Source organism: Peromyscus maniculatus, chromosome 7 (genome assembly GCF_049852395.1).
Source record: "Peromyscus maniculatus bairdii isolate BWxNUB_F1_BW_parent chromosome 7, HU_Pman_BW_mat_3.1, whole genome shotgun sequence".
Taxonomy (NCBI): domain Eukaryota; kingdom Metazoa; phylum Chordata; class Mammalia; order Rodentia; family Cricetidae; genus Peromyscus; species Peromyscus maniculatus.
This window is the reverse complement of record NC_134858.1, coordinates 60106696-60131590: the sequence shown is the minus strand read 5'-3', so window position 1 is coordinate 60131590 and position 24895 is coordinate 60106696. Positions and strand designations below refer to the sequence as shown.

Here is a 24895-nt window from a genome sequence, read left to right as displayed (position 1 = left end):
TCAAGCACCAGGCACATATGTGGTGCGCACACATATATGCAGGCAAAACATACACATAAACACATCTAAAATTTTTAGTTTCGGCACAGTAAGAGTTTGGCAACAACAATGATTGAATAATTGTAATGATATACTATAATCAAAAATATGAGTGTGGTTTCTCTTGAAAGAATCAAGACAAATAGTTTTATCAGACCATGGGTAGCTGAAATAGTGGCAAACAAAACCACAGATAAAAAGGACCTACTAGTACAACTCAAAAAATATGCAAGCTTGGCATGGCAGCATGTGACAGTGGTACCAGCTGCTTAGGAGTTTGAGGCAGGAGGATGACGTGAACTCAGGAGTTTGAGGCTAGTCTGTTTAGCACAGTGACCCCCTCCTCTGGGAGGAAAACAAACTAGCAAAACCACTTCAGACACTTTGAGTTGGTAAATCCATCACTGAAAATTTATTATTGAGATATAACCAGATGAGGAAAACATAAAGAAAGGCTGAAGAGATGGCTCTGTCGTTAAGAGCACTGGTTGCTTTTGCAGAGGACTGAGTTTGAGTTTCAATGCCCACATGGTGCCTCCAACCATCCATAACTCCTGTTGGGGGGGGGCGGAATCTGACACTCCCTTCTGACTTCCAAGGGCACTAGGGGTGCACATGGTGCACAGACAAAACACAAAGAAATAAATCTAAAGACTTATTTAAAAATGTAATTAAAAATGATGTTCCTGGGGGCTGAAATGTGGCTCAGTTAGAGGGAGGGAGTACCCGGCTGCACAGGTTCTGGGTTTGATCCCACAACATATACCTGGCATGGCGAGACAGTCTATATTAGCCCCAGTCCTGGAGAGGTGGAGAAAGAACACTGCTGGCCTAGGATAGCTCACTGTAAAAAAAAAAAAGAAAAGAAAAGAAATAGCAACACACCTGGATATTTCCAGGATGGAGTTGTTACAGAAGAATGTTTGGTAACATTGTAAATCACAATGTTGTTAAGTGAAGACAAGACACAAAATTCTTGATGAATCTCTTTTTAGTGCATCCCCTCCCAGATTCCTTTCCTCCTGTGGCTGCCATAAAATACTCCCACTAAAGCAATTTAGGGGAGGAAGGATTTATTGTTAGCTTGAAATTTCAGGTTACAGTCCATCATTGCTAGGAAGTCAAGGCAGCAGCAGCAGCAGCTGGATCATGACCACAGTGAGAGAGAATGCATATGACGCCCCTCCCCCCAGGAAATGCGATGCTGCCCTTCAGGTGGGTCTTCCCCCTCCAATTTGCTCAGTTACAAAAATCCCCCAGAGACATGCCGGCAGGTCAACCTGATCTAGACAGTTCCTCATTGAGACTTTCTTTCCAAGTGACTTTATATTGTGTCATGTGGGCAAAACCAGCTGTCACAGCCCCAGTTTTGTTTAATGTAGTACAAATTTGTTTAAATAGTACATGTGTATTCAGATTTAGAAGAAAAAAAAAGACTAGCTGGCAATTTATAGAAACTCTTCCTGCTGGTGGAATTCTATATACACACTTGGAATTTTAAAAATCACATTTGAACATTTTTCTCAGAATTTCTCAACAAGCACGTGCTGTTTTGTAACAAGAGAAAAGCAAAACCTTTTTTGTCTAAAAATATTTATTTGTGTGAGTGTGTGTGTGTGTGTGTGTGTGTGTGTGTGTGTGTGTGTGTGTTTGGCACAAATGTGGAGGTCAGAGGGAAACTTGTGGGAATCAGTTCTAGATCCTTCCATCACATGGATCCTGACTCAGGTTGTTAGATTTGGCAATGAGTGCCTTTTCTCACCAGGCTGAGGAGCAAATGATTTAAAAAGCAATTGGAAATTATAGTTTATTGTTTTACAGAAGTCTTTGCAGATCTTAACATGCAATGTCATTGGCATTTTCCCTCTAGAATCACAGTTGGATTCATGTTGAAATTGATGCAGCTGGCTGCCTGAAAGATAAATTGGTCAAGGAGGCCACACTCCTCAGGTTAAAGAGGCAGCTGGCTCTCTTCCTCTGCCTGCTCTGCCCCTGCTGCCTTGAGCCCAGCGCCTGTGAGCCCTGCTCAGCTCTTACACAGGCTTGTTTTGCTCTTTTTAATTCTGGGTCTGCCACTCAGTCCCTCCTCCTACTGATAGGAGTCTGTCTGGTCTTGTCTGCTGGGTGAATCATGCCTCAGAAATGGAAAAAGACCCAGAGGCCCATTTCTGTTGACAGAGCTGGGGCCAGGTTCCAAGGGTGACATTAATGTGCATGCTAAGGATTTTGCTGCAGGTCCCAGGCTGGAAAGGCAGGTGTGAATGCTGCTCTGTTTCAGGGCTGTGGGACTCGGGCCCTGCTTCATAAATGCTGAAGTGTTGTGGCCAAACACCAGTGAGCAAAAGCCTGCTTCCCCCTCAGGGCTCTTGTGGTCCTCCCATCTCACAGGTCGCTATGCAGACCTCCCTAGATCTCCCCACTGGAGGAGTTTCCTTGCTAGCAGGGAGATCTGGAAGGCTGGATCCAGAACCCTGCTAGAGCATGCGTGGATCCCATGGAGCCCCGGTGTAGTCTTGTCTGAGAACAAGAGATGGGGCCAGTTGGACTTAGGCCCAGAGCCCAGCTTCCCTCCAGCTTGACAGTGCTACTTGATGTCGCTGAGCATGGGGCTCACCTGGAAATGATAATAAAAGTCACTTCCACACATCAAGCCTTCACATATAAGCTCTTCTTATATGTGCTCACTTGATCCATGCAATGATAGGCAACTCTGGTGATCATTATATCTGTCTTACAGATGGGGAAACTGAGGCACAAAGTAGTTAACTTGTTTCAAGGTCACAGGAAGTGTGGCTGCAGTCTAAGCTCTCTTTTTTTTTGGATAGGGTCTTGCTATGTGGCTCAAGCTATCCACCCTCCCACCTCAGCCAATCAAGTGCTGGGATTATAGGCATACATTACCATGCCTTGTGAGCCTGTGTTTTTAATGATGGGCTTGGGGAGTGCTATCGTCAGAAGCACAACAATATAACTATGGTTTATTGGCTCACTCAATGCCAGGCACTATGCTAAATGCTATTTAGAAGTTTCCTCATTTGCTCTTCCCACTGCCTGGCTGAGGCAGGGACTATTGTTATATGCTAACATTGATCTGGCAGGACTGTGGACTATACACAAGGCCCTGTGTGAAGGGCTGGGTCTTTGGAGATGGCTACGGCATAAGGAGCAAAGACGTTTCCTTAAATAACTGATTCATGGCAGGATCATAGCTGGGTAGAGCTGGAAGAGCGCCTAGAGGTCATGTGGTTTAAACTCGTTTTGGAGGATGACAAGAACTGACTTGCTCTGCTTATCCCCACAGGGTTTGGGGGAAAGGCTCAGTGAGATAATGAAAACAGCAGTATTTACTTTGCTCAGCCCTCTAGACCAACAGGCAGGTGCTACTGTTGCCCTCATTTCACACACAGGGAAACCATGAGGTTGGGAAGTTCAGCACGTAGTTTATCCAGCATCACTCAGCTAGTAAGTGGTGGGATGAGGGTTTCAGCACAGCGGATACAGCCCAGCTCTGGAGGGTGGTTAGGAAGACTGAGGTGAAGAAGCCGTACTAGGTGGGTAGGTAAGCGCTCTCCAGATGGCCAGGTGCTGTGCAGAAGACACCAACTATCATCAGAAAGGGACAAGGGACTCAGGAGGTGCTGTGGCTCTCAGGGAAAGTGTGAGAAGATCTCTAGCAGGAGACAGCAAGAGTTTGGATCTGGACCTACCTGCATTTCTGGGAAGGAGGAGTGTCTGGTGTGTGTGGTGGGTGGGTTGAGGTTTGCTTGAACCCTTCTCCAGGAGCATAAAGTGACAGATAAGTTAACTGGTGTCTTGGCCAGGTGAAGTGCCCAGGGCAACAGGAAGCCCAAGGCACCTATCCCAAGAGCTGACTTGGGTGGAGGCAAGTGAGGGGAGATAAGGCTTTCTAGCACTTTCTAGTTAGGAGGTCACAGTTCCTGCCTCAGTTCCTTAGTGGCAGATGGAAATAATAGCCCGCACTTAAGCAGCTTACGCAAACTGAACTAGCCTGCGTGAAGTGGTTGCTATGACCCCTCACACAGAGACGCATTCAATGAGAGCTTGCTATTGCCACTGTCATCATTAGCGTCTCGGACACCTGGCTGGAGTGACCTCCAGGGAAGGATGGCTGAACACAGCAGCCTCACTGTTCACTCTGCCCTCCCGATTGAACCAGGCACGGCTGGTCTTCGAAGTAACACACACTGGCTGCCATCTCTCAACGGCCTCAGCGCTGCCCAGAAGCAGATCTGGTTGCCAGGGAAAAGCCAGAACCCGGAAGCAGAGGAAGTAGAGGTTGATGAGCTGCCCATCCCGCGAACCTGGGCTAACACAGTCTGCTGAACCTGGGTTCAGCAGTAATTTCTTGGTTGTTACTCTTGTTTGAAATTTTTGAAATTTTCCTTCTGTAGCTTTGTTGGGATTTTTAATATCCTTTCTCATCATAGTAATTCTCCTGCCTCAGCTTCCTAAGTGCTGGGTTCATAAACATAAGCTGTCATGTTTAGCTCTGAACCCTTCTGAATGAACCTTCTGCCGACCCACCTCCAGCCCTGTACACCATGCTGTTATTCTTGGAGACACATTCATCCTGCAGAGAAAATGCACATGGTATGGGCATTCCTCTTTTGAGCAGGATAACGGCACAGTAGAAGGATGCATGCCAGGGTGAGAAAAAGGAAGAGGACACATACAGACAGACAACCCTCCATGGGATCAACTTGGTAATAAAGCCTGCATGTCTTCGTCACACAGTCCCGAAAGGAATGTACTAAACTCCACTGCACAAGTGAAACCTGCCTGCAGCCACGGGAGTCCCACTGGGACTCGGTTTAACACCAGAGTCAGCTCTTCTCTCATACCATATGAGGATCATGGCACTAAAATGAGTGTCTTTATTGGTGTCTGAAAATGACATAAGATCTCTCTACGAAAAGCCCATTGCTTCAAACTGGACAGCCTGGTTTGGAAAGAGGACTGGAGAGAGGACTGTCTATTCCGTGGAAGGCAGAGCCACTCTGCTTGCAGGCCACCACACTCTCTAGGAAGCCAGGGGCTGGGAAGGGCCAGCTGCCCTGTTTTTTGTCCAGGGAGAGAACGCTTCAGCTCACTGCCATCAGCGAACCCACGAGGATGCGCCTGCTTGTGTTTTTCTGTTTTCAATTGCTCAGTGGCTTTCTGTCTAGGGAGAGGGTGAGGGGTCTGAAGCACAAGGAACTATTTCTGGACTCTGGCCTTTGGCTGTGCAGCCTTATCCTGTTTACACATCCTCTCTCCAGATTTGCACAGCCTGACCACAGAAATACCAACCTCCAAGGCCAGGTAAATAGAGGCAACCAAATAGTCTCCAGTCAGCAGATGGCCATTGAGCAACCATGGGAGCCCAGAGCCCTGTAGTGAGTACTGTGTTAGTGGTTCAGGACTCTTGACCTGGGGCTGTCAGAGCAGAGGCGTGTGTGTGTGTGTGTGTGTGTGTGTGTGTGTGTGTGTGTGTGTGTGACCATGCAGTGCCTCTCAGAGGGCTCCCTTGTCTAGTTTGTTACAGTACCAAACTGAGTTGAGGAGGGTAAGTAAGAGAGGAAGAAGGAAGTCTCACACGGAGCAGTGGGTATCTGAACGAACGAGGTCTCCTCCGGTAGAAAACAAACTCGGAATAATGGGCCCATGGCCAGACTTTGAACTTATTTTCTTCAGCCAATCAGGTGGGAAAAGAATGTAAGGATGTGGCAGAGTCAAAAGGGCAGTGAAGTGGCCTTTCCTTAGGAGGCAGGCACACATTTTCATGGTTGCCAGTTTGTGTCCAGGTTGTCAGTTTGAGAGAGGGATGGAGGGATATAGAAAGAAAGGAGAGAGGGAGAGAGGGGGAGGGGAGGGGGGGGGACGACAATCCTGTGCTCCAGAGTCACAGAAGGAAGCCCAGGGACACAGTGCTAAGCCCCTCTAGATCGTCTCTCTTTGCTGTGATAATCACTGTGACCAAAAGCAAATGAGACAGAAGGTTTTGTCTGGCTTACATTTCCAGGTCACAGTCCATCCATGTTGGAAGCTAAGTCAAGAACTCAAGGAAGGAACCTGGAGGCAAGAACTGAAGCTAGATCAAAACCCCTCATCTTCAGTCCTATTTCCAAGGCTGTTTTTGTTTAATATTGTAAGGAGGGGAACAACCCCAACATTTGAACAGGGATCTGTAAATCGGTAAAGTTGTGCCATAGAATAGAAGAGAATTTGAGAAGCAGCCTGATACTCCACTAATTGTAATCCCAGCCTCTCCTAACTGGCCTTTGTGCTTCTGCTCTTGCATCCTGGGGTATGCTCTCCACACATCGGGCAGCAGGCAACGTGATCTTTAAAAAAAAAAAAAAAGCGCACTACCTTGTCACTTTCCTATTTAAAACTCTTCGCAGATGCCATCAGAGTAAATGGAGCCGTTTACATAGGTCACTGGGTCCACGTGACTTGCCTCCTGCTGACTTAATTCTTTAGAACTCTTCCTACAGTCCACAGCCACATTGCTTTCTGTTCAGAGCTCAGCAGATGGTCAAGATCTTTGTACTAACTATTCTCTTTGCCCAGCCTTTGTTCCGGTCACCTGTCATGGAGGTCTTTTCTGACCACCCAAACGAAGTCTCCTAGTCCAAAACCACATCCCTGTTTCATAGCAAATAGTAACGATACGAATCCAACTACTCCACATCATTTGCTTCCTCCACACAAACCCCAGGAGAGAAAGGACTGGCCTATACCAAGAAATTCCTGATGCTAAGCAAAGCCTGGTACGTGGATGAACCATTTATCCTTGGATAAATGCTGATTTCAAATCCTAGCAATTCAGTGACGTACGTGAGAATGGAAGTTCTGCAGGCTCAGGACCAGTCTGCCTATGACTGCTGCCTCTTAGCTCTTTATCTTACACACTTAATCCCCTTTTCCTGGGAGGTCTGTTCAGTCTTTCAGTTCCTTCTCAGTGCAGCGTCTCTTACGCCCTTCCAAATTTCGGAGGCTCAGAGACATACAGACCTCTTTCAAAAGTGGATCTTTTGGGTGCTCTTACCCTTCCCTGCCCTCCCCCATCAAAGGCAGAGAGTATTAGTATCCCACACTATCAATTATAAAACTGGGTGGGCTCTCTAGCCTGTAGGTTCAGTAGCCTTCTCTCCGCCCCCAGTCTTGACTAAGGATCCTAGGGTCCCTGTGGGGGCGAGGATATGGTTCCTTGCGTCAAGGACACTAGGGACTTTGAAGCCCAGAATCAGGGCTCGGCTAGCAGCGCACAGCGGAACCTTTCTTCAGGAGTGCCTCGTTTGCCCGCCGGTCGGTTTAGGAGGCGATACCTACTTAAGCGTCCCTCCCACTCTCTCCTTCCCCCCCTCCCTTCGGCCCTGCCTGCGGAGGCTGCCTTCCTCTCGCCCCAAGTTCCGGTGCTGGTGCTGCCGGAGCGTTCCGCGAACACCCACGCGCGGCTCGCGGCGGCCCTCCTCGCACTCGTCGCTTCCGATTGCGGGTGGGCGAGTGCCCGCGGTTGTTTTCCTGCGGCGAGGGGCGAAGCGGAGGCCGTTCCAGGCCCTCCGGCCGGGCACGGGGCCGGCGCCGCACAGCGCTCGCCAATCCCGGGCGCGCGCGGGCCTCTCGAGACCCCAGCGGCGACCCGTAGCTCGGGCGCGCGCCTGTCGCAGCCCGCAGGAAGGAGGCGGCCTGAGGCCCGGGGCGGCGGCCGCCATGGAGATCCCCTCGGCCCAGGGCCGGTGCCTGGGGCCTCGGGGGCGGCCCTGACCGTCCTCCTCCCCGCCCGGGCCGGGTCACAGTTGTGCCCCCGGCGGCGCTCGGCCACCTCTGTGTCTCCGCCCTCGCTGGGTCGCGCTGCTGCCTGGGCGCGGCGGCGGCGGCGGCGCCCTGTTGAATGGGCTGTGAGGGCCCGGGTCTGAAGTGCTGGCGGACGCGGCCTCCGGGGGCGCAAGGCAGCAGCAGCGGTGGCGACCAAACGGGTGTTGGAGTTGGCGGCGGCCATGGAGGGCCTGGCTGGCTATGTGTACAAGGCGGCCAGCGAGGGCAAGGTGCTCACTCTGGCTGCCTTGCTCCTTAACCGGTCGGAAAGCGATATCCGCTACCTGCTGGGCTATGTCAGTCAGCAGGGAGGACAGCGCTCCACACCCCTCATCATCGCAGCCCGCAACGGGCACGCCAAGGTGGTGCGCTTGCTCTTAGAACACTACCGTGTGCAGACCCAGCAGACTGGCACCGTCCGCTTCGACGGGTAGGTACAGCCCAACCCCAGCCCTCCTCGGACGCGCGCGGACCTCCCAAGTCCTGGATCCTCCCCCCCGCCCCCCCCCCGTCTTCATATGTGGACTCCTATCCTTTCATATCCCCTTTCAGTCCCCATTGATGCCCACCCCATCTTCCAAGGCTATGTTTTTGCTGTCTTTTCTGATCCGCTCCTACCCCATTCCCCCTGTAGGTGGTAGCCACACCCTGGGTCTTGAGAGCTATAGTCTTCTCCATTAGTCAGCGAACACGCAGGGTCGGAGTGGTGGCTGCCTTTCTAGGTTTTTATACCATTCTGTCAGCACTGTCGTAATCGAGATAGGAAATTAACGAGATCAGCAATTAAAATAGAAGACCTTCTGGTGCTTTATTTAACCTCTCCATCCCCATCCCCATCCCCACCCCCACCCCCACCCCCAGTGTGGTCGGATCAAGCCTCAAGCAGATCTCTAGGGCTTCCTCTCAAAATAAGCCCCTGGAACGAGCAGTAGATGCAGACTCCTGGTTTCGTCATGCAGCCAGGCATCTCTAGACACGATTCTGACTCTCCCACATTGCTGGCTGGTATTTTTGGCTGCACAGGTGGCTCTGGACCTGGAGTAGAAGTTACGCCATTGCTAAATTACATGTTATAAGATGATATGGTGGGAAGGCTTCACGAACACTTAATATCGTTCACAAATTGCTATTCTAGTTAACTTTTTTCCTTTGAGGTTAATTGTACACATTTGGGGGGGGCAGGATAACAGAATCATCATGTTTGACGTTATCTTTTTCTTTTTTTTTTTTTTTTGAATGTGCTGAAGGATCGTGGAATGATTGGCACATTACAGCTGCATGCAGAGTTTGCTTTGTTGATTACGCTGGTTTTTGTTGACCTGCAAGTAAATAAGCCATTCATATTTTAGCATTTTCTTCTTTTGAAATAGATGGAATCTAAGCATAGAAATGTGCAGTTAAGTTTTGGTTAGTGAAAACTGCCTGACCAGAAACCTGTTTGAAAAGCATCTATTTATCCATCCATCCATCCATCCATCCATCCATCCATCCATCCATTTATCCATCTTTGCTATTTCTGGTTTTCAAAACCAGGTCTTGCTAAATAGCCCAGGCTGTCCTGGAATCCCCCAACCTGCTTCAGCTTCCTAAGTGCTAGCATTATAGGTGTGGGTTTTAAAACGTTTTTTTTTTTTTTTTTTTGTTTTGTTTTGTTTTGTTTTTAAGGTGATTAGAGTAATGTTAAATTTTGGTTGCTTTTTTTTTTTCCCCTTAAACAATAAAAGCTTTTGGTTCTATTTTAAATGAGAGGGAAATTATCTGGACTGTTCAAGTCTAATGAAATGCTAGCCCCTGGGTCGTGGCTTATCTTTGGTCTACTGTAGAGAGTAGCAAGGTGGTACTGAGCAAAGACGGCAGCCTGCTTCATGTTTGTTTTTCCCCTTGGGTCTCTGTGTCCTGGAAATTTCCAGCGTCTCACAGCCTTACCTACACCTGGAGGAGTGAAGCAGGCTGGCCCACTATGTAAACACCTGTGTCTATTAAGTTAGGAAGGAATCCCTGCGATAGCAGCTGCTGCTACGGACCTTGCTGAGATCTGGGTGGATAAGAGAACAGTCAGGAAAGAAATTAGTTATCTTAAGGATTTAGAAACGCTCTGGTTAATGCTCTTCTTGGATCATCAAAGAAAAGCTGTCTTGAGGTGATAATTAAAAGAACCTGATGCCAGATGTGGTGATGTACGCCTGTAATTCCAAGACTTGGGAGGCAGGAAAATCATGTAAATTTGAGGACAGCTTGGTATATAAAGTGAGTTCCAGGTCAGCCAGAGCTACATAAACCCTGTTTCCAAAACAAAACAATCCCCCAAACTAAAAACAAATAAGTACCCCTAACTCCTGAAATGATTAAAAATGCAGTTTTGAGCCTCTGTATCTGAATATCTTGTTCACCATTCTGCACGAGCTAGTGAGATTAGGGAGCTCTAAAGCAGACAATTGTCAGACACCTACTGTGTGCCAAGCTTTTGGTAGGGATCTGTCTTCAGAGACAGATGAGACTGTTCCCACTGTAGAGGCTGACAGCTTGGTGTGGGGGTGGGTGGTGGTGTCAAACATGAGTAATTGCACATGCCCTGCCATTTAGGCTTATAGGAGTCTTTGAGGCCACTGAGGGAGAACAGAGGAAGAGGAAGTGCTCAGCTTTGTGGTGGTGGAGAATAAAGGCTTTACAGAGGAGGTAGTATTTGAGCTGGACTTTAAAGAACAGTGGGGCATGAAGAGAAGACAGCAGTCTGATATCCTTCAGTGTTTCAGTGCTTATTGCAAGAAGAGATACAAGCTAGGACAATTTATAGTATGCGATACTGGGAAGATGGCAGAGATCAATTGAGAAAGAGGATTTGGGATCTTGGGAAGATGCAGAGATCATTTGAGAGAGAGTGGGGTTCTGGGAGGATGGAGAGATCAATAGAGAGTGTGGGGTACTGGGAGGATGGAGGGATCACTGGAGAGTGTGGGGTACTGGGAGGATGGAGAGATCAATAGAGAGTGTGGGGTACTGGGAGGATGGAGGGATCAATAGAGAGTGTGGGGTACTAGGAGGATGGAGGGATCAATAGAGAGTGTGGACTACTAGGAGGATGGAGGGATCAGTAGAGAGTGTGGGGTACTGGGAGGATGGAGGGATCAATAGAGAGTGTGGATGGGGGTACTGGGAGGATGGAGGGATCAATAGAGAGTGTGGATGGGGGTACTGGGAGGATGGAGGGATCAATAGAGAGTGTGGACTACTGGGAGGATGGAGGGATCAGTTGAGTGTGGGGTACTGGGAGGATGGAGGGATCAGTTGAGTGTGGGGTACTGGGAGGATGGAGGGATCAGTTGAGTGTGGGGTACTGGGAGGATGGAGGGATCAGTTGAGTGTGGGGCACTGGGAGGATGGAGGGATCAGGTTTTGATGTTCATCAAAAACTAAGGGAGAGTAGTGAAACTGCAGCCCGAAGTGTTACCACCGTTTGCAGTTTTGCCAGAGGAGACTTCTGGAATCCGTCTATTTAGCCTATGGCTTGTTATGGCTGTGAGCTGCTGTATTAAAGTATTTAAATCCCTGTCATAGGTCCAGTCCCGAGTCACATTCTGTGGAGAAAAAAAATGGAAGGTTTTGCCGGGCGGTGGTGGCGCACGCCTTTAATCCCAGCACTCGGGAGGCAGAGCCAGGCGGATCGCTGTGAGTTCGAGGCCAGCCTGGGCTACCAAGTGAGCTCCAGGAAAGGCGCAAAACTACACAGAGAAACCCTGTCTCGAAAAACAAAAAAAAAAAAAAAACAAAAAAAAAAATGGAAGGTTTTTATTTTTGACAAGTTTGCCAATTAGTAAAAGAGAAGGATTGAAGTTCATGACCACATCTCAGCTGACTCACAAGTTTCTGAGATGATTTTGTAGGTTATCTCAGATTTTGACATTTGAAAACCAGGATAAGATGGTCATTTACATGTGTAATGGTTTTCACTGACTAATTTCAGCTGTGTAGAGCCTGTTAGCCTGAGTGCTGGTAACAGTATGAAGCTCATTCATGTAGTAAAGGCCAACTTTTTTGAAGATTTATTTTTAAATATGTCTGTATGGGATACATATTTACGTGCACATGGTAGTGCCCGAGAAGTCCAGAAGAGAGCAGCAGATCCCCTGGAGCCGGAGTTGCCTTGCAGATGGTTGTGGCCTGCCCGGGGTGGGTCCTGAGACCTGAACTCTTAGGCATCTGCTCTTCCTGAGCCATTTCTCTAGTTCCTAGCCTTTTATTTTATGTATTTATTTGTTTTTTGAGACAGGATCTCACTATATAGCCTTGGCTGGCCTGGAGCTTGCTATATAGATCAAGCTGGCCTTGAACTCACAGAGATCTGCCTTCCTCTGTCTCCTGACTACTGGAATCAAAAGGGTACACCACCGTGCTCAGCCTAGTTTTTGTTTTTTAAAAACAATTTTTGTGGCACTGGGCACAGAACCTAGAGCCTCCACCCCTGTTAGGCAGGTGCTCTGCCATTTTGCTGTGTCCCCACCCTGGGGCTGAAGTTTGAAAATTAACCTCTTCCCTTAGATTTTGTTGCCACTGGATACCAATGGCCAGGTGGGAGCCAGTAAGGCTCTTGTTTACTAAAGTAGATTTAATGTTTTTAATTTGTAGCGATTTACATATCATCCTCAGAAGTTTTAGGCAAAGTTGTTCATTTATCTTGTTTACTAAATATAGTCTTTGAAGTTTCAGGTGTTTGCTTGATAACTTTGCTGTAGCATGTGTCATATTTTAGTTTCCTCTTGCACAGCAGTGTTCATGTAATGACAGGTTCAATATGCTGTGCTTTGTGTGTATATTTGTCTAAGAGAGACACAGACATTGAAATTATTTGTGGTGTTAGTTATTTTTGAGACAGGGACTTGTTATATAGCCCAAGCTGGCCTAAAACTCAAGTCCTCTCTGGTGCTGGGATTACAGGTATGTGTTGCCACACTCACTTTAGGGTTTTTGTTTGCTTGCTTTTGTTGTTTACTGTGTGCCTTAGTTTCTTTTTGTATTGCTATGATAAGATATTCTGACAAGCAACTCAAGGAAGAAAGATTTTATTTCCACTCACAGTTCAAAGGTCCAACTTGAAGTTGTCAAGGCAGCAGGAACTAGAAGCATCTGTCACATGGCATCCATAGTCAGGAAGCAGAGCGTGATGCTGGTGTTTGGCTCACCTTTTTCCTTTATACATTCCAGTACCAAACTTGGAATGGTGCCGCCTGCTTTCAGTGTGGACCATTTTACCTCAACCTACCTAAATAGGTATAATCCCTTTTAGGCATGCCCAGAGGCTCAGTAATCCCTCCCTCATAGGTGTGCCTGGAGGCCTGTCTCCTAGGTAGTTCCAGATCCGTGTAGTTGATAAACCATCACACTGTGTTTCCCCTAAAAGCTTTTATAACCTCTTAGGAAACCAAAGTGGGTTCATAGTATAGGCTCTAGAGCAGTGGTTCTCAGCCTGTAGGTCACGACCCCTTTCAAGGGGTTGCGTATCAGGTATTTGCATTATGATTCATAACAGTAGCAAAATTACAGTTATGAAGTAGCAACAAAAATACTTTTATGGTTGAGGTCACCACAATATGAGGAGCTAAAGGGTTGCAGCATTAGGAAGGTTGAGAACCACTGCTCTAGAGGGAAGGGGTCACCACCTAGATTAAGCTTCATGTCAATAATTTGATTCCGTGTTCACACTTTTTGGAATACATGTCAGGCACTGGGCGTGACATGAAAACTCATTAGACAGGCATCATCAGCACCTTAACTAAAATCCTGGAAATCATTCTCAAGGTCAGTGGAGACCACCAAGCATTATTTTGCTTGTGGCTCAGTATGTGAACACTGGAGTTGGCAGAGGTGAGTAGAGCTCCTTGAAGTAATGAAAAAGAACTTATAGTTGGTGGTGGGAAGCTACCAAAACTTTTGCAGAAAGGGAACAGAACAAAGGAAGGCTCCTGCCGCTGGGGGATAATCGTGCTGCCATAGATGCTGAAGGCTGACTCCTTTGTGCCGAGTTTGGGAACCACTTGTTCTTGAGCAGGTTTGCTGAGCCATGGGTGGAGGACACGGGAAGAATGCTGAAGTCTTCTGTAGAGTGTTCTTAGTGCTAGGAACCGATGTCCAGGGAAAGGAAAGGCGGGAGGGCCACATCCTCCACCAACTTGGCTTAGAAAAAACTGGCAGTGTGTCAGGGAGCTCCACTGACCTTGAGAATGATTTCCAGGATTTTAGTTAAGGTGCTGATGATGCCTGTCTAATGAGTTTTCATGTCACGCCCAGTGCCTGAACCAGGTGGTTTAGTTCTGTGGCAAGCAGAACCAGGAAATAGTGGTAGGAACATCCTCTCCACTGTAGACCTCCATGCCTCATGGGAGCCTTCGTTCTTGAAGACATTGGATTGATTAGGTTATTCTTTATTAAAAGATAAAATATAGTAGAGAATTTACATTAAAATTTTGGATCAAGACCTGAAAGATCAGCTTTTAAGCAGGCTTATTTATTTTATGTTCTATTTATTTTGTTTTTGAGGTAGGGGGTCTTATTTTTTCTCTTGTAGAGTTGTATTTGCAGGCTCTTGTTCCCACCTCCCGTTTTGCTTTAGCAGTGCTGAGGCTGGGATTACAGATGTGAGCCACTGGATCTTGCTTTTTAAATTATTAATAATTATTTAATAGTTAATAATTGTTTTGTTTTATTTTTGTTTTTTGAGGCAGAGTTTCACTGTGTAGCCCTGGCTGTCCTGGAACTCACTCTGTAGACCAGGCTGGCCTCGAACTCACAGAGAACTGCCTGCTTCCGACTTCCTGAGTGCTGAGATTAAAGGCGTGAGCCACCACTGCCCGACCAATAATTAATAATTAATTTAAATGTGGGATCCAGGGCTTGAACTCAGTTGAGGGTGTGTGTCAAGTGCTTTTACTGGCTGAGCCATCTTACCAGCTCCAAGATCATTGTTCTACAGCACTTCTCTCATGGGAACTTAGTAAATGGTGCGTTGTTTTTATTATGTCTTTATCATCTAAAAATCTTTATTTTTAAAAAATTTGGTATTTTTGTTTTAGGGCTATATAGGTTAGACACATGTTCATACATGCACACATGTATATATACATTTTTTTTTTGTAAGCAAATACCTGAATTTTAGTTGCTTCAGTAAAAACAAATACACATACACACCATACACACATGAACATGCAAAACAACAAACCAAAGAGTAGGTTATTGGAATTGTTCTGTAATTCCTGTCACATTTCATATGAATAAAGGAAAAATGGAAATTACCATACTATCTCAGGAAAGAGTAAAGTGACCAAGTGCTTTCCATTATAAAAAGTGAAGGACTAACAAGATGGCTTAATGAGGAAGGGTGCTTACTACCAAGCCCAAGGACTTAAGTTTAATCCTTGGACCTCACAAGGTGGAAGGAGAGAACCAGTTCTTGCAAGTTGTCCTCTGATCCCCACATTCATGTCATGATGTTCATGGGTGTGCAGATACACACTAAGTAATTAAGATGTAATAATGCTGGGTGTGCTGGTGCATGCTTTTAATTCCAGCACTCAGGATGTAGAGGCAGGAGGATCTCTCTGAGTTCGAGCCAGCTTGGTCTACATAGGGAGCTCTAGGACAGCTAGAACTACATAAAGAGACCTTGTCTCAAAGAACAAAAGATAAAATTTAATAATTAAAAAAAAAATCAAGTGAAGTACATATGTACCTGAAATTATTTTTTACATTTTCACCATAGATTATGGGAAATTTGAGGTTGGAAAACTCTTCTGGTAACTTTGTGTTTCATTTCCTCCCCCTAATGCTTAAAAGAGGGGACTGGAGAGATGGCTCAGCTGTTAAGAGCTTGTGCTGCTCTTCCAGGGAACCCGGGTTTGGTCCCCAGAATCTGTATGAAGTGGCTACACCACTTGTAACTCAGCTCCAAGGAATCCAACATCCTCTTCTGGTCTCTATGGATACCTGTACTCATATAGTACTTGGACTCAGGGAACACACACACACACACACACACTTTCTCAAAACGAAAGTAAGTACAATGTAATTAAAAACAAATACATAGTTAATATATGTTGGTATTAACATGATTAGCTACAACATGTACTGGCTTGGGGAGCTGTTGCTTTTGTGTGTGTGTGTGTACACACGAGTAGTAGGAAGCTGTTGGTGCTAGAGGTTAAACCTAGGGCCTTGCATGTGCTCTGCAAATACTCTACAGTTGAGCTGCTTCATTAGGCCCTATGTATTGGTTTTAAAAGATGAAATTGTTATATGCTAGGGATACAAATATAAGCTATTTAAATCTCAAGAAGTGTTACATTAAAATGGGTCCTTTACATAGGTTATTTTTAACTCTAGCAATTAAAATATTACCTTTTCTCACTTGGGAGGTAGAGAGAGGCCAGCTGAGTCCTAGAGCATAGTAAGTTCCAGGCCAGCCAGCAGCTACATAGTGAGACCCTGTCTCAAAAATGAAATAAAACAAAGTAATTGTCTAATTAAAATTCATTCTAATTAAAATTAGTATATCTAAATTTCACTTAATATACCGAGTTCAATTAAAATGTTTTTCATTGTCACAACATACCATTTGAAATACTATCATAAAATAATCACTCTCTAGTAGTAAACCAAAGGAAGAATGCACAGGACTTCTGCACTGAAAATTACAAAGTATCTCTGAGACAGAAGGTAACAAACAGAAAGACTCCAAGTCCGTGGCTTAGAAGTCTCAGTAGCCTCAGAGTGTGACTATTCCACCGAAGGGATCTGCAATTGCTGTTACCCCAGTCATACTCCTAGCAGGCTCTGTGCGCATGTGCACCTGTGTGAAAACTGACATGTCAGCCCTGAAAGTATGTGGAAATGTAACTAAGACAATTTTGAAGAAAAAATAAGAAACTACCGTAATTAAGTGTGTCACGGATGCAAGGTTAAAGTAATGTATCAAGAAAACATTCCAGAAATAAACTCACATAGAGTCACCTGCTAATGAAAAAGGCTCCAGTGGGACTGGGAATGTAGTTCAGTGGTAGAATACTTACCTAGGGTGTGTGATACCCTGGGTTCAAGTCCAGAAAAACAGTGAAATTCAGGTAGGAGACACACTTTCTAAATAAACAGTGCTGGAGCAATTAACAATTAGTGTGGGAGAAAGTCAGCCTTTGTTCTTACCTCACATGGTGCACAAAAATTTCAACTATCAGGGCCTGGAAAGATGGCTCAGTAGTTAAGAGCATTTACTGATCTTGCAGAGGATCTGGGTGTAATTCCCAGCACTACATAGAGGCTCACAACCACCTGTAACTCCAGTTCCAGGAGATCTCATGCCTTTGATCTCCACAGGCACTGCGTGCATGCGGTACACAGACATACATTAGACAGAATACCCATATACATAAGAATAAATCGAATATTTCAAAGTTAAAAAGCAAATATTAGAGACCCTCCCTCTTTTCCTCCTTACCCCGCCCCTTCTTTCCTTCCTTTCTTCCTCAGACTATCTTAGGGTTGACAAGATGGCTTAATGAGCAAAAGTGCTTACCTCCAAGCCTGACAGCCTGAGTCCAGTCCCATGAAACTACCCAGTGGAAGGAGAGCATTGATTCCTGAGAGGTGTCCTCCGACCTTGACACATGCCTCCCTTCCTCTCCCAAATAAATGCAAAAAATGAATTTTTAAAGATTATAGACTGCTGGGCAGTGATGGCACATGCCTTTAATTCCAGTATTCAGGAGGCAGAGGCAGGTGTATCTCTGTGAGTTGGAGGCCAACCTGGTCTACAGAGTGAGTTCTAGGACAGCCAAGACTACACAAAGGAACCCAAAAGGATCATAGACTACCTTAAGACTACCTTAATGATTTTAGGATTGGTCATGATTTCTTATAAATCAAAAATCAAAATTATGGTTATGAAAATCACAGCTATAAAAATTTCTCTTCTTCAAAAGACACTATTAAAAAGTTAATATGATGGGCTGGAGAGATGGCTCAGCGGTTAAGAGCACTGGCTACTCTTCCAGTGGTCCTGAGTTCAATTCCCGATAACTATATGGTGGCTCACAACCATCTATAACAGGATCTGATGCCCTCTTCTGGCCTGCAGGTATACATGTAGAGCACTCATACATAAAATACAAATAAATAAACTTTAAAAAAAGTTAATATGCTTCTGGGAAGTGGGATGTGTCTGTAATTTCAGCATTTGGGAGGCTGAGACAGGATTAACGTGAGTTGGAGACCAACCTGAGCTATCTACTGGCCAGGCTGGCTAGCCTACATAATGAGACTGCCTGCCCATGGTGTTGGACTCCTGTCCCTCCATCTTGCCTTGTTGTGAGGAGCTGCATTATCAAAGGACACGACCACCTGAAATCTGCCACAGTACATCTCTCTATGGAACCTGAGGAGAATGTTCATTATTTAAAACAGGGCCATAATGCAGTAAGAACAGTGTTCTTAGAAGAAGAGAAACCAGAGAAGCAGAGAAATGACCTCATGCAAGGAGGAGAAGGTTCAAAACCCAAACCTGCTGACTCCTGGTCTTGGATTTTCAGCCTTCACAATGATGAGAAACTTGAGTGATGGCACATAGCTTTCATCCCAGTACAGGAGGAGGATGGTGTGGGAGCAGAGTCAGGTGGGTCTCTGTGAGTTCCAGGATATCCAGGACTGTGTACTGAGACTGTGTCTCAAACAAACAAAACAATGTTCAGAATAACTTTATTTATAAAAGTCAACCCTTGGAAACAACCAAAAATGCCCAATAAGAGGACAATGGATAAGTAAAGTGTAGGGAACTAGGAAGTAGTTGGTGGCTTTTAATCTTAGCACTCAGGAGGCAGAGGCTGCTAGATCTCTTGAGTTCCAGGCCAACCTGGTCTACAGAGCAAGTTTCAGGACAGCCAGGGCTATAAGAGAGAAACCCTGTCTCGGAAAAACCAAAAATAAACTATAGAAAACTCATACAATAAAATGCAATAAAGCACTCAAAAAGAAATTGCTGATACATCCAGCTACATGGAAGACTCTCACAGATAGAGTTAGTGAAAAAAGCCAAATATGAAGGAGATGCTGCATGGCTTCATTAATAGGAAGTTCGTATGCAGGTAAATGATCTAGGGAGGAACTGACTAGGAAGAGGCACAAGGAGAACATTTGGGGTGACCATAATGTTTTACACCTGGATCAGAAAGAGTCCATAGATTTACACTCAAGATTCATGGCTGGTGAGATGGCTCATAGATAAGGGTACTTGCTGCCAAGTTCAGTTGCAGAATGTGCATAATGGAAGGAGAGGGAACCAACTCCCACAAATTGTCCTCTGACTTCCAACCACCTGCATGCTGTGCTACATGAACACACAAATATACATGCATATATGATAACTAAATTCAAATATAAAAAATTTGAATTTTACTAGGTTTATAGTTCTATCTAAGCTATACAGACTTACAGAGGTACAGCTGACTTTAAAGAAAAATAGCTCAAATGCATCAAATTGTTCATACAAAATACCTCACTATCTCTAGTGCTGTATTAACTACTTATTATGCAATATAGTTCAGTCTTCACAGTAACTTGCCAATAGCCCTATGTGGTAGATAGTATTACCATGCCCATCTTACAGATAAGTAGCTAATAGGTTTGCCTATGACCAAATACTCCAAAAGGTCTTTGAATATCATAAAAAGTATCAACTGCAGGGAAACATCGTATATTAACATTTGTTTCAGTTTCAAAGGGACTTTTTCCAGACTGGTTATTAATACATTGTATCAAAAACAAACACAGGGCCTGTGGGATGGCCTCAGTCAGTAGAGATCACTGTGGCCAGACCTGATCTTTTGGTTCCATCCCTGGGACTCACATGGTGGAAGGAGAGAGCCAACTCCCTCAAGTTGTCCTCTCACTTCCAGATGTGCAGTGACATCTGTGCCTGTGCATTACACATACACATGCACACATACTGGGGTGCCTTTTTTATTATTAGATTTTCTATTCATTTTACATTCCAGCCACAGATCCCCCTCTCCTCCCTCCTCCCACCCCCCATAAGTCTTTGTTTTTTGAGATAGAGTTTTTCTGTTTGCCTTGGCTGTCCTAGAATGCATTCTGTAGACCAGGCTGGCCTCAAACTCATACATCTACCTGTATCTGTGTCATTGTGTATCATTGTGTCCCGTGTCCACCCCCCACTCCCCTGCTGCCGTCCAAGGGCTGGAATTAAAGATGTGCACCACCACGCCCAGCTGCTTTTCTAAGTCACAGTGCATTTTGTGCTGCAATAGCAGAATAGCTAAGACTAGGTGAGTCTTAGAGTGGAAATTTATTTCCCATATCATGGAGGCTGGGACAGTCAAGATGAAGGGAGGTTAGGTTGTCTGGTGAGGGCCTCATCTTGCAGAGAAGAATGCTGTCTTTCCTGGTAGAAGTCAGAAAAACAGGGCAACCTGCCACAGCCAAGAGTTGAGCCTCTTTCATAAGAGCTGGAATTTGAAAGAGACAGGGAGGTGCCCCAGCTGCCGTGGTAACACCTGACTTTTGGCGAGGCATTATGGGTGTTGCACCCTCTTACTTTGTAGGGGTTATAATTTGGCCTGCCTCACAGCATAAGGTTGTGTAGTAAGAAGCTCATTAATAGATTTTTGGTGTGCCTAATTGTAGTGAATAATGATTTGGTCAGTGTTCTACCCTAATACTGTCAGGTATACTTACTGGTTCTAGCACAGTAATTCTAAATATCTTTAGCAAAATACTTTTTAGGTTCCATGAAACCATTATCAGTAGGATTACAATTAGGAAAAGGAGATTGGGGGAAAAGTGGGACAGGCTGGACTTGTCAAAAGAACCTAACTTGGTAGAGGTTGCAAACCCTGCATGTAGCTGAGGCCCTGAGTACCTGGTAACCGAAGCCTCGGTGTTCATAATGTCAAGTCAGGGAGGTACCTGGGTAATTCCAAATGCTGGTGTTTCCTGCTCTTGCTACCGCATAATGATTTGCTTCAGGAATAAATACTGACACAGTATACACACACAGCTTAACTTTTCATAGCATAACATAATAAAGAAAGCACATTTATTATATACAGCATTATATTTATATGCTGAGCATATTTGTTTACTAAGTCTCCATGTGCATCCTGCCATCCAGTACCTTTCCCAAAGGAAGGCAGTATTGTATTGACCAGTGATTGTTCATTCTTGTTGCTGTAGCTCAGGTAATCTTAGGACAGCGGTTCTCAACCTTCCTAATGCTGTGACCCTTTAATACAGTCCTCATGTTGTGATCTCCAAACCACAAAACTATTTTCATTGTTTCTTCATATTTTGCTATACTGTTATGAATCGTAATGTAAATATTTTTGGAGATAGAGGTTTGCCAAGGGGTCACAACTCATAGGTTGAGAACTGCTGTCTTAGGGCTAATCATCTGCTGCTTTTTATTTTTTTCTCCCTAAAGCAACATCTAACAGAACATTATGTAGGAATTGGAGATGTTTTCCTAAATGGGAATCCTGGTCCCTGGAGGGGTCCCTGGTCTACTGAGAGGCAGATCATGCTATGTTCTGAAAAGTCAGCATGCCTTTGGTGAAGACCATACAGACCTGCAGACATTCCCTCTCATTTGCTTGCTTTTCTTTTTTAGGGGGAGGTGGTTTAAATCTGTATGTGCCTTGGTATTTGTCCTCACCTTCCACCTTGAGACAGGTTACTTTGTTGTTAGATGCTATGTGCACCTGAGGAACTAGCCCATAGCTTTGGGGATTCTCCTGTCTACCTCCCAGCTCACAGTAGTAACGTTGGGATAATAGACACGTGCCGCTCTTGGCACTCTGTGTGTTCTGTACAGCTGAACTCAGGCCCTTGTGCTTGCATAGCAAGTCCTTTCCCCACTGCGCCATCTTCCCAGCACCCCCCCCCCCCCTGTGTGTGTGTGTGTGTGTGTGTGTGTGTGTGTGTGTGTGTGTGTGTGTGTGAGAGAGAGAGAGAGAGAGAGAGAGAGAGAGAGAGAGAGAGAGATTGTGATTGTGGTTTTTCAAGATGGTTTCCCTGTGTAACAGCCTTGGCTATCCTAGAACTCACTTTGTAGACCAGGCTGGTCTTGAGCTCACAGAAATCCTCCTGCTTCTGCCTCCCAAGTGCTAGGATCAAAGGCATGCGCCACCATGCCTGGCCCCAGACCCTCTTGTGTTTTCTGAAGGGTATTGTTGCCATTAGAGAGTATTTTTTTTCTTTAAATTTATTTATTTTTATTTTGTGTGCATGTGAGGGTGTTGGATCCTGGAGTTACAGACAGTTGTGAGCTGCCATGTGGGTGTTGAGAATTGAACCTGGGTCCTCTGGAAAAACAGTCAGTGTTCTTAACCACTGAGCCATCTCTCCAACCCCTGAGAGTATTCTTTAGATTTAAAAAAACTGAAACTTTAGAAATAACAGTAACAATAATTTTATTGATTTCATATTAGAATAAAGCACTTTGCTGAAATGGTTTTTATTTCTACACAAACTGATACTCCATTAACGTTTGGGAGAGAGGTGTTTCAGTTAGTGTCTGTGAATGCACCCTTTTAAACGCGTCAGGGCCTGTGAGCCCATTGTCTGACTGACTGTTCTTTCTGTGTGTAGGTATGTCATTGATGGTGCCACTGCTCTTTGGTGTGCTGCAGGAGCCGGACATTTTGAAGTTGTTAAACTTCTAGTCAGCCATGGAGCCAATGTGAACCACACCACAGTCACTAACTCAACCCCACTGCGGGCAGCATGCTTTGATGGCAGACTGGACATTGTGAAATATTTGGTGGAAAATAATGCCAATATCAGCATTGCCAACAAGTATGACAACACCTGTCTGATGATCGCAGCTTATAAGGGGCACACGGATGTTGTCAGATACCTTTTAGAACAGTGCGCTGACCCCAACGCGAAAGCACACTGTGGGGCCACAGCGCTGCACTTCGCAGCTGAAGCTGGTCACATTGACATCGTGAAAGAGCTGATCAAATGGCGAGCTGCAATAGTGGTGAACGGCCATGGGATGACACCGTTAAAAGTGGCTGCCGAAAGCTGTAAAGCTGATGTCGTTGAACTGTTGCTCTCTCATGCCGATTGTGACCGCAGAAGTCGGATTGAAGCCTTGGAGCTTTTGGGTGCCTCCTTTGCAAATGACCGTGAGAACTATGACATCATGAAGACATACCACTATTTATATTTAGCCATGTTGGAGAGGTTTCAGGATGGTGACAACATTCTTGAAAAAGAGGTTCTCCCACCCATCCATGCTTATGGGAACAGAACTGAGTGTAGGAACCCCCAGGAACTGGAGTCCATCCGGCAAGACAGAGATGCTCTTCACATGGAGGGCCTTATAGTGCGGGAACGGATTTTAGGTGCTGACAACATTGATGTTTCCCACCCCATCATTTACAGAGGGGCTGTCTATGCTGACAACATGGAGTTCGAGCAGTGCATCAAGTTGTGGCTTCACGCGCTCCACCTCAGGCAGAAAGGTAATAGGAACACCCACAAGGATCTCCTGCGATTTGCTCAAGTCTTCTCCCAGATGATACACCTCAACGAAGCTGTGAAGGCCCCGGACATAGAATGTGTTCTGAGATGCAGTGTTTTGGAAATAGAGCAGAGTATGAACAGAGTTAAAAGTATCTCCGATGCTGACGTCCACAGTGCCATGGACAACTATGAGTGTAACCTCTATACCTTCCTGTATCTGGTGTGCATCTCCACCAAGACCCAGTGTAGTGAAGAAGACCAGTGCAGAATTAACAAGCAGATCTACAACCTGATCCACCTGGACCCCAGGACGCGGGAAGGCTTCACCTTGCTACACCTGGCTGTCAACTCGAACACACCAGTCGATGATTTCCACACCAACGACGTCTGCAGCTTTCCCAACGCACTGGTGACGAAGCTCCTGCTGGACTGTGGTGCTGAGGTGAATGCCGTCGACAACGAGGGGAACAGCGCCCTCCACATTATCGTCCAGTACAACAGGCCCATCAGTGACTTTCTGACCCTGCACTCCATCATCATCAGCCTTGTGGAGGCCGGCGCTCACACCGACATGACAAACAAGCAGAATAAGACTCCACTAGACAAAAGTACGACTGGGGTGTCTGAAATACTACTTAAAACTCAGATGAAGATGAGCCTCAAGTGCCTGGCTGCCCGAGCAGTTCGGGCTAATGATATTAACTACCAAGACCAGATCCCCCGGACTCTTGAAGAGTTTGTTGGATTTCATTAAGTGACTGGATGTGTAAAATCGTTTAATGTGGTGCTAAAAAGTAAAGAACTTTAATCACAGACAATAGAAGTATGTGTTCATAGGTTGTCCTTTTCTTTCCACCCCTTCAGCCCATCCGTCCTTGGTTCCCTTTGGCTCTTGTCTCATGTATTGATTTCAGCACTAAACAGAGCAGCACTGTTCAGGTATAACTGGAAGGTGTTTGGACAGTTCTTGGTTTCTTTTTCTTTTTTTAAAGGAATGAATGTAAGATATTTTGTGTAATAGAGGGCATTTGTGATTTGAAATTGATGATGTTTTAAACAGCTGCCTACAAAAGTATTTCTGTTAAGCTGATGTCAGCATGTCATCCGTGCAGCAGTTTTGAGGATTTCATGAAGAAAATGAACTAAAAAGGAACATTGAGAGCAATGGGAGATGCTCGTGCCCTGCGTGGATGGTTCTCACTCTCATTGTGCGTGCAGAATGATACAGCACATTTTACACCAGGAGGACTCGAAACACTTAGCTACTGATTATTAATCTGGAAATTATGTGCAGTTATTGTTGGAAAGTTGAATTCATGGAAATGATTGCATTCTGCTGGGTAGTGTCTTCTAATTGGTGATCTTAGCTCAACCTTGTGGACATTGCTAGACTCCACCCTTAGTCTTGTTTTCCGGTCTCTGTTGTAATGATGGATCTAAATTGCAGTCATGCATTTGATTTTTGGCTCACAGCCCTAAATAAGGAGCACACTGTATTATGAAACATTGGCAT

The 24895-nt window shown here is 45.5% G+C and overlaps 1 protein-coding gene across 1 annotated transcript; it reads left to right on the top strand.

Annotated features, from left to right (window-relative positions):
• The first annotated feature begins 7698 nt into the window (after positions 1-7698).
• Positions 7699-24205, top strand: Fem1b (fem-1 homolog B). The gene is made up of 2 exons (XM_006971451.4): positions 7699-8290; positions 22501-24205. The coding sequence occupies exons 1-2, from the start codon at positions 8043-8045 to the stop codon at positions 24134-24136; spliced, it is 1884 nt and encodes a 627-aa protein (XP_006971513.1). The 5' UTR covers positions 7699-8042; the 3' UTR covers positions 24137-24205.
• Positions 24206-24895: the final 690 nt, after the last annotated feature.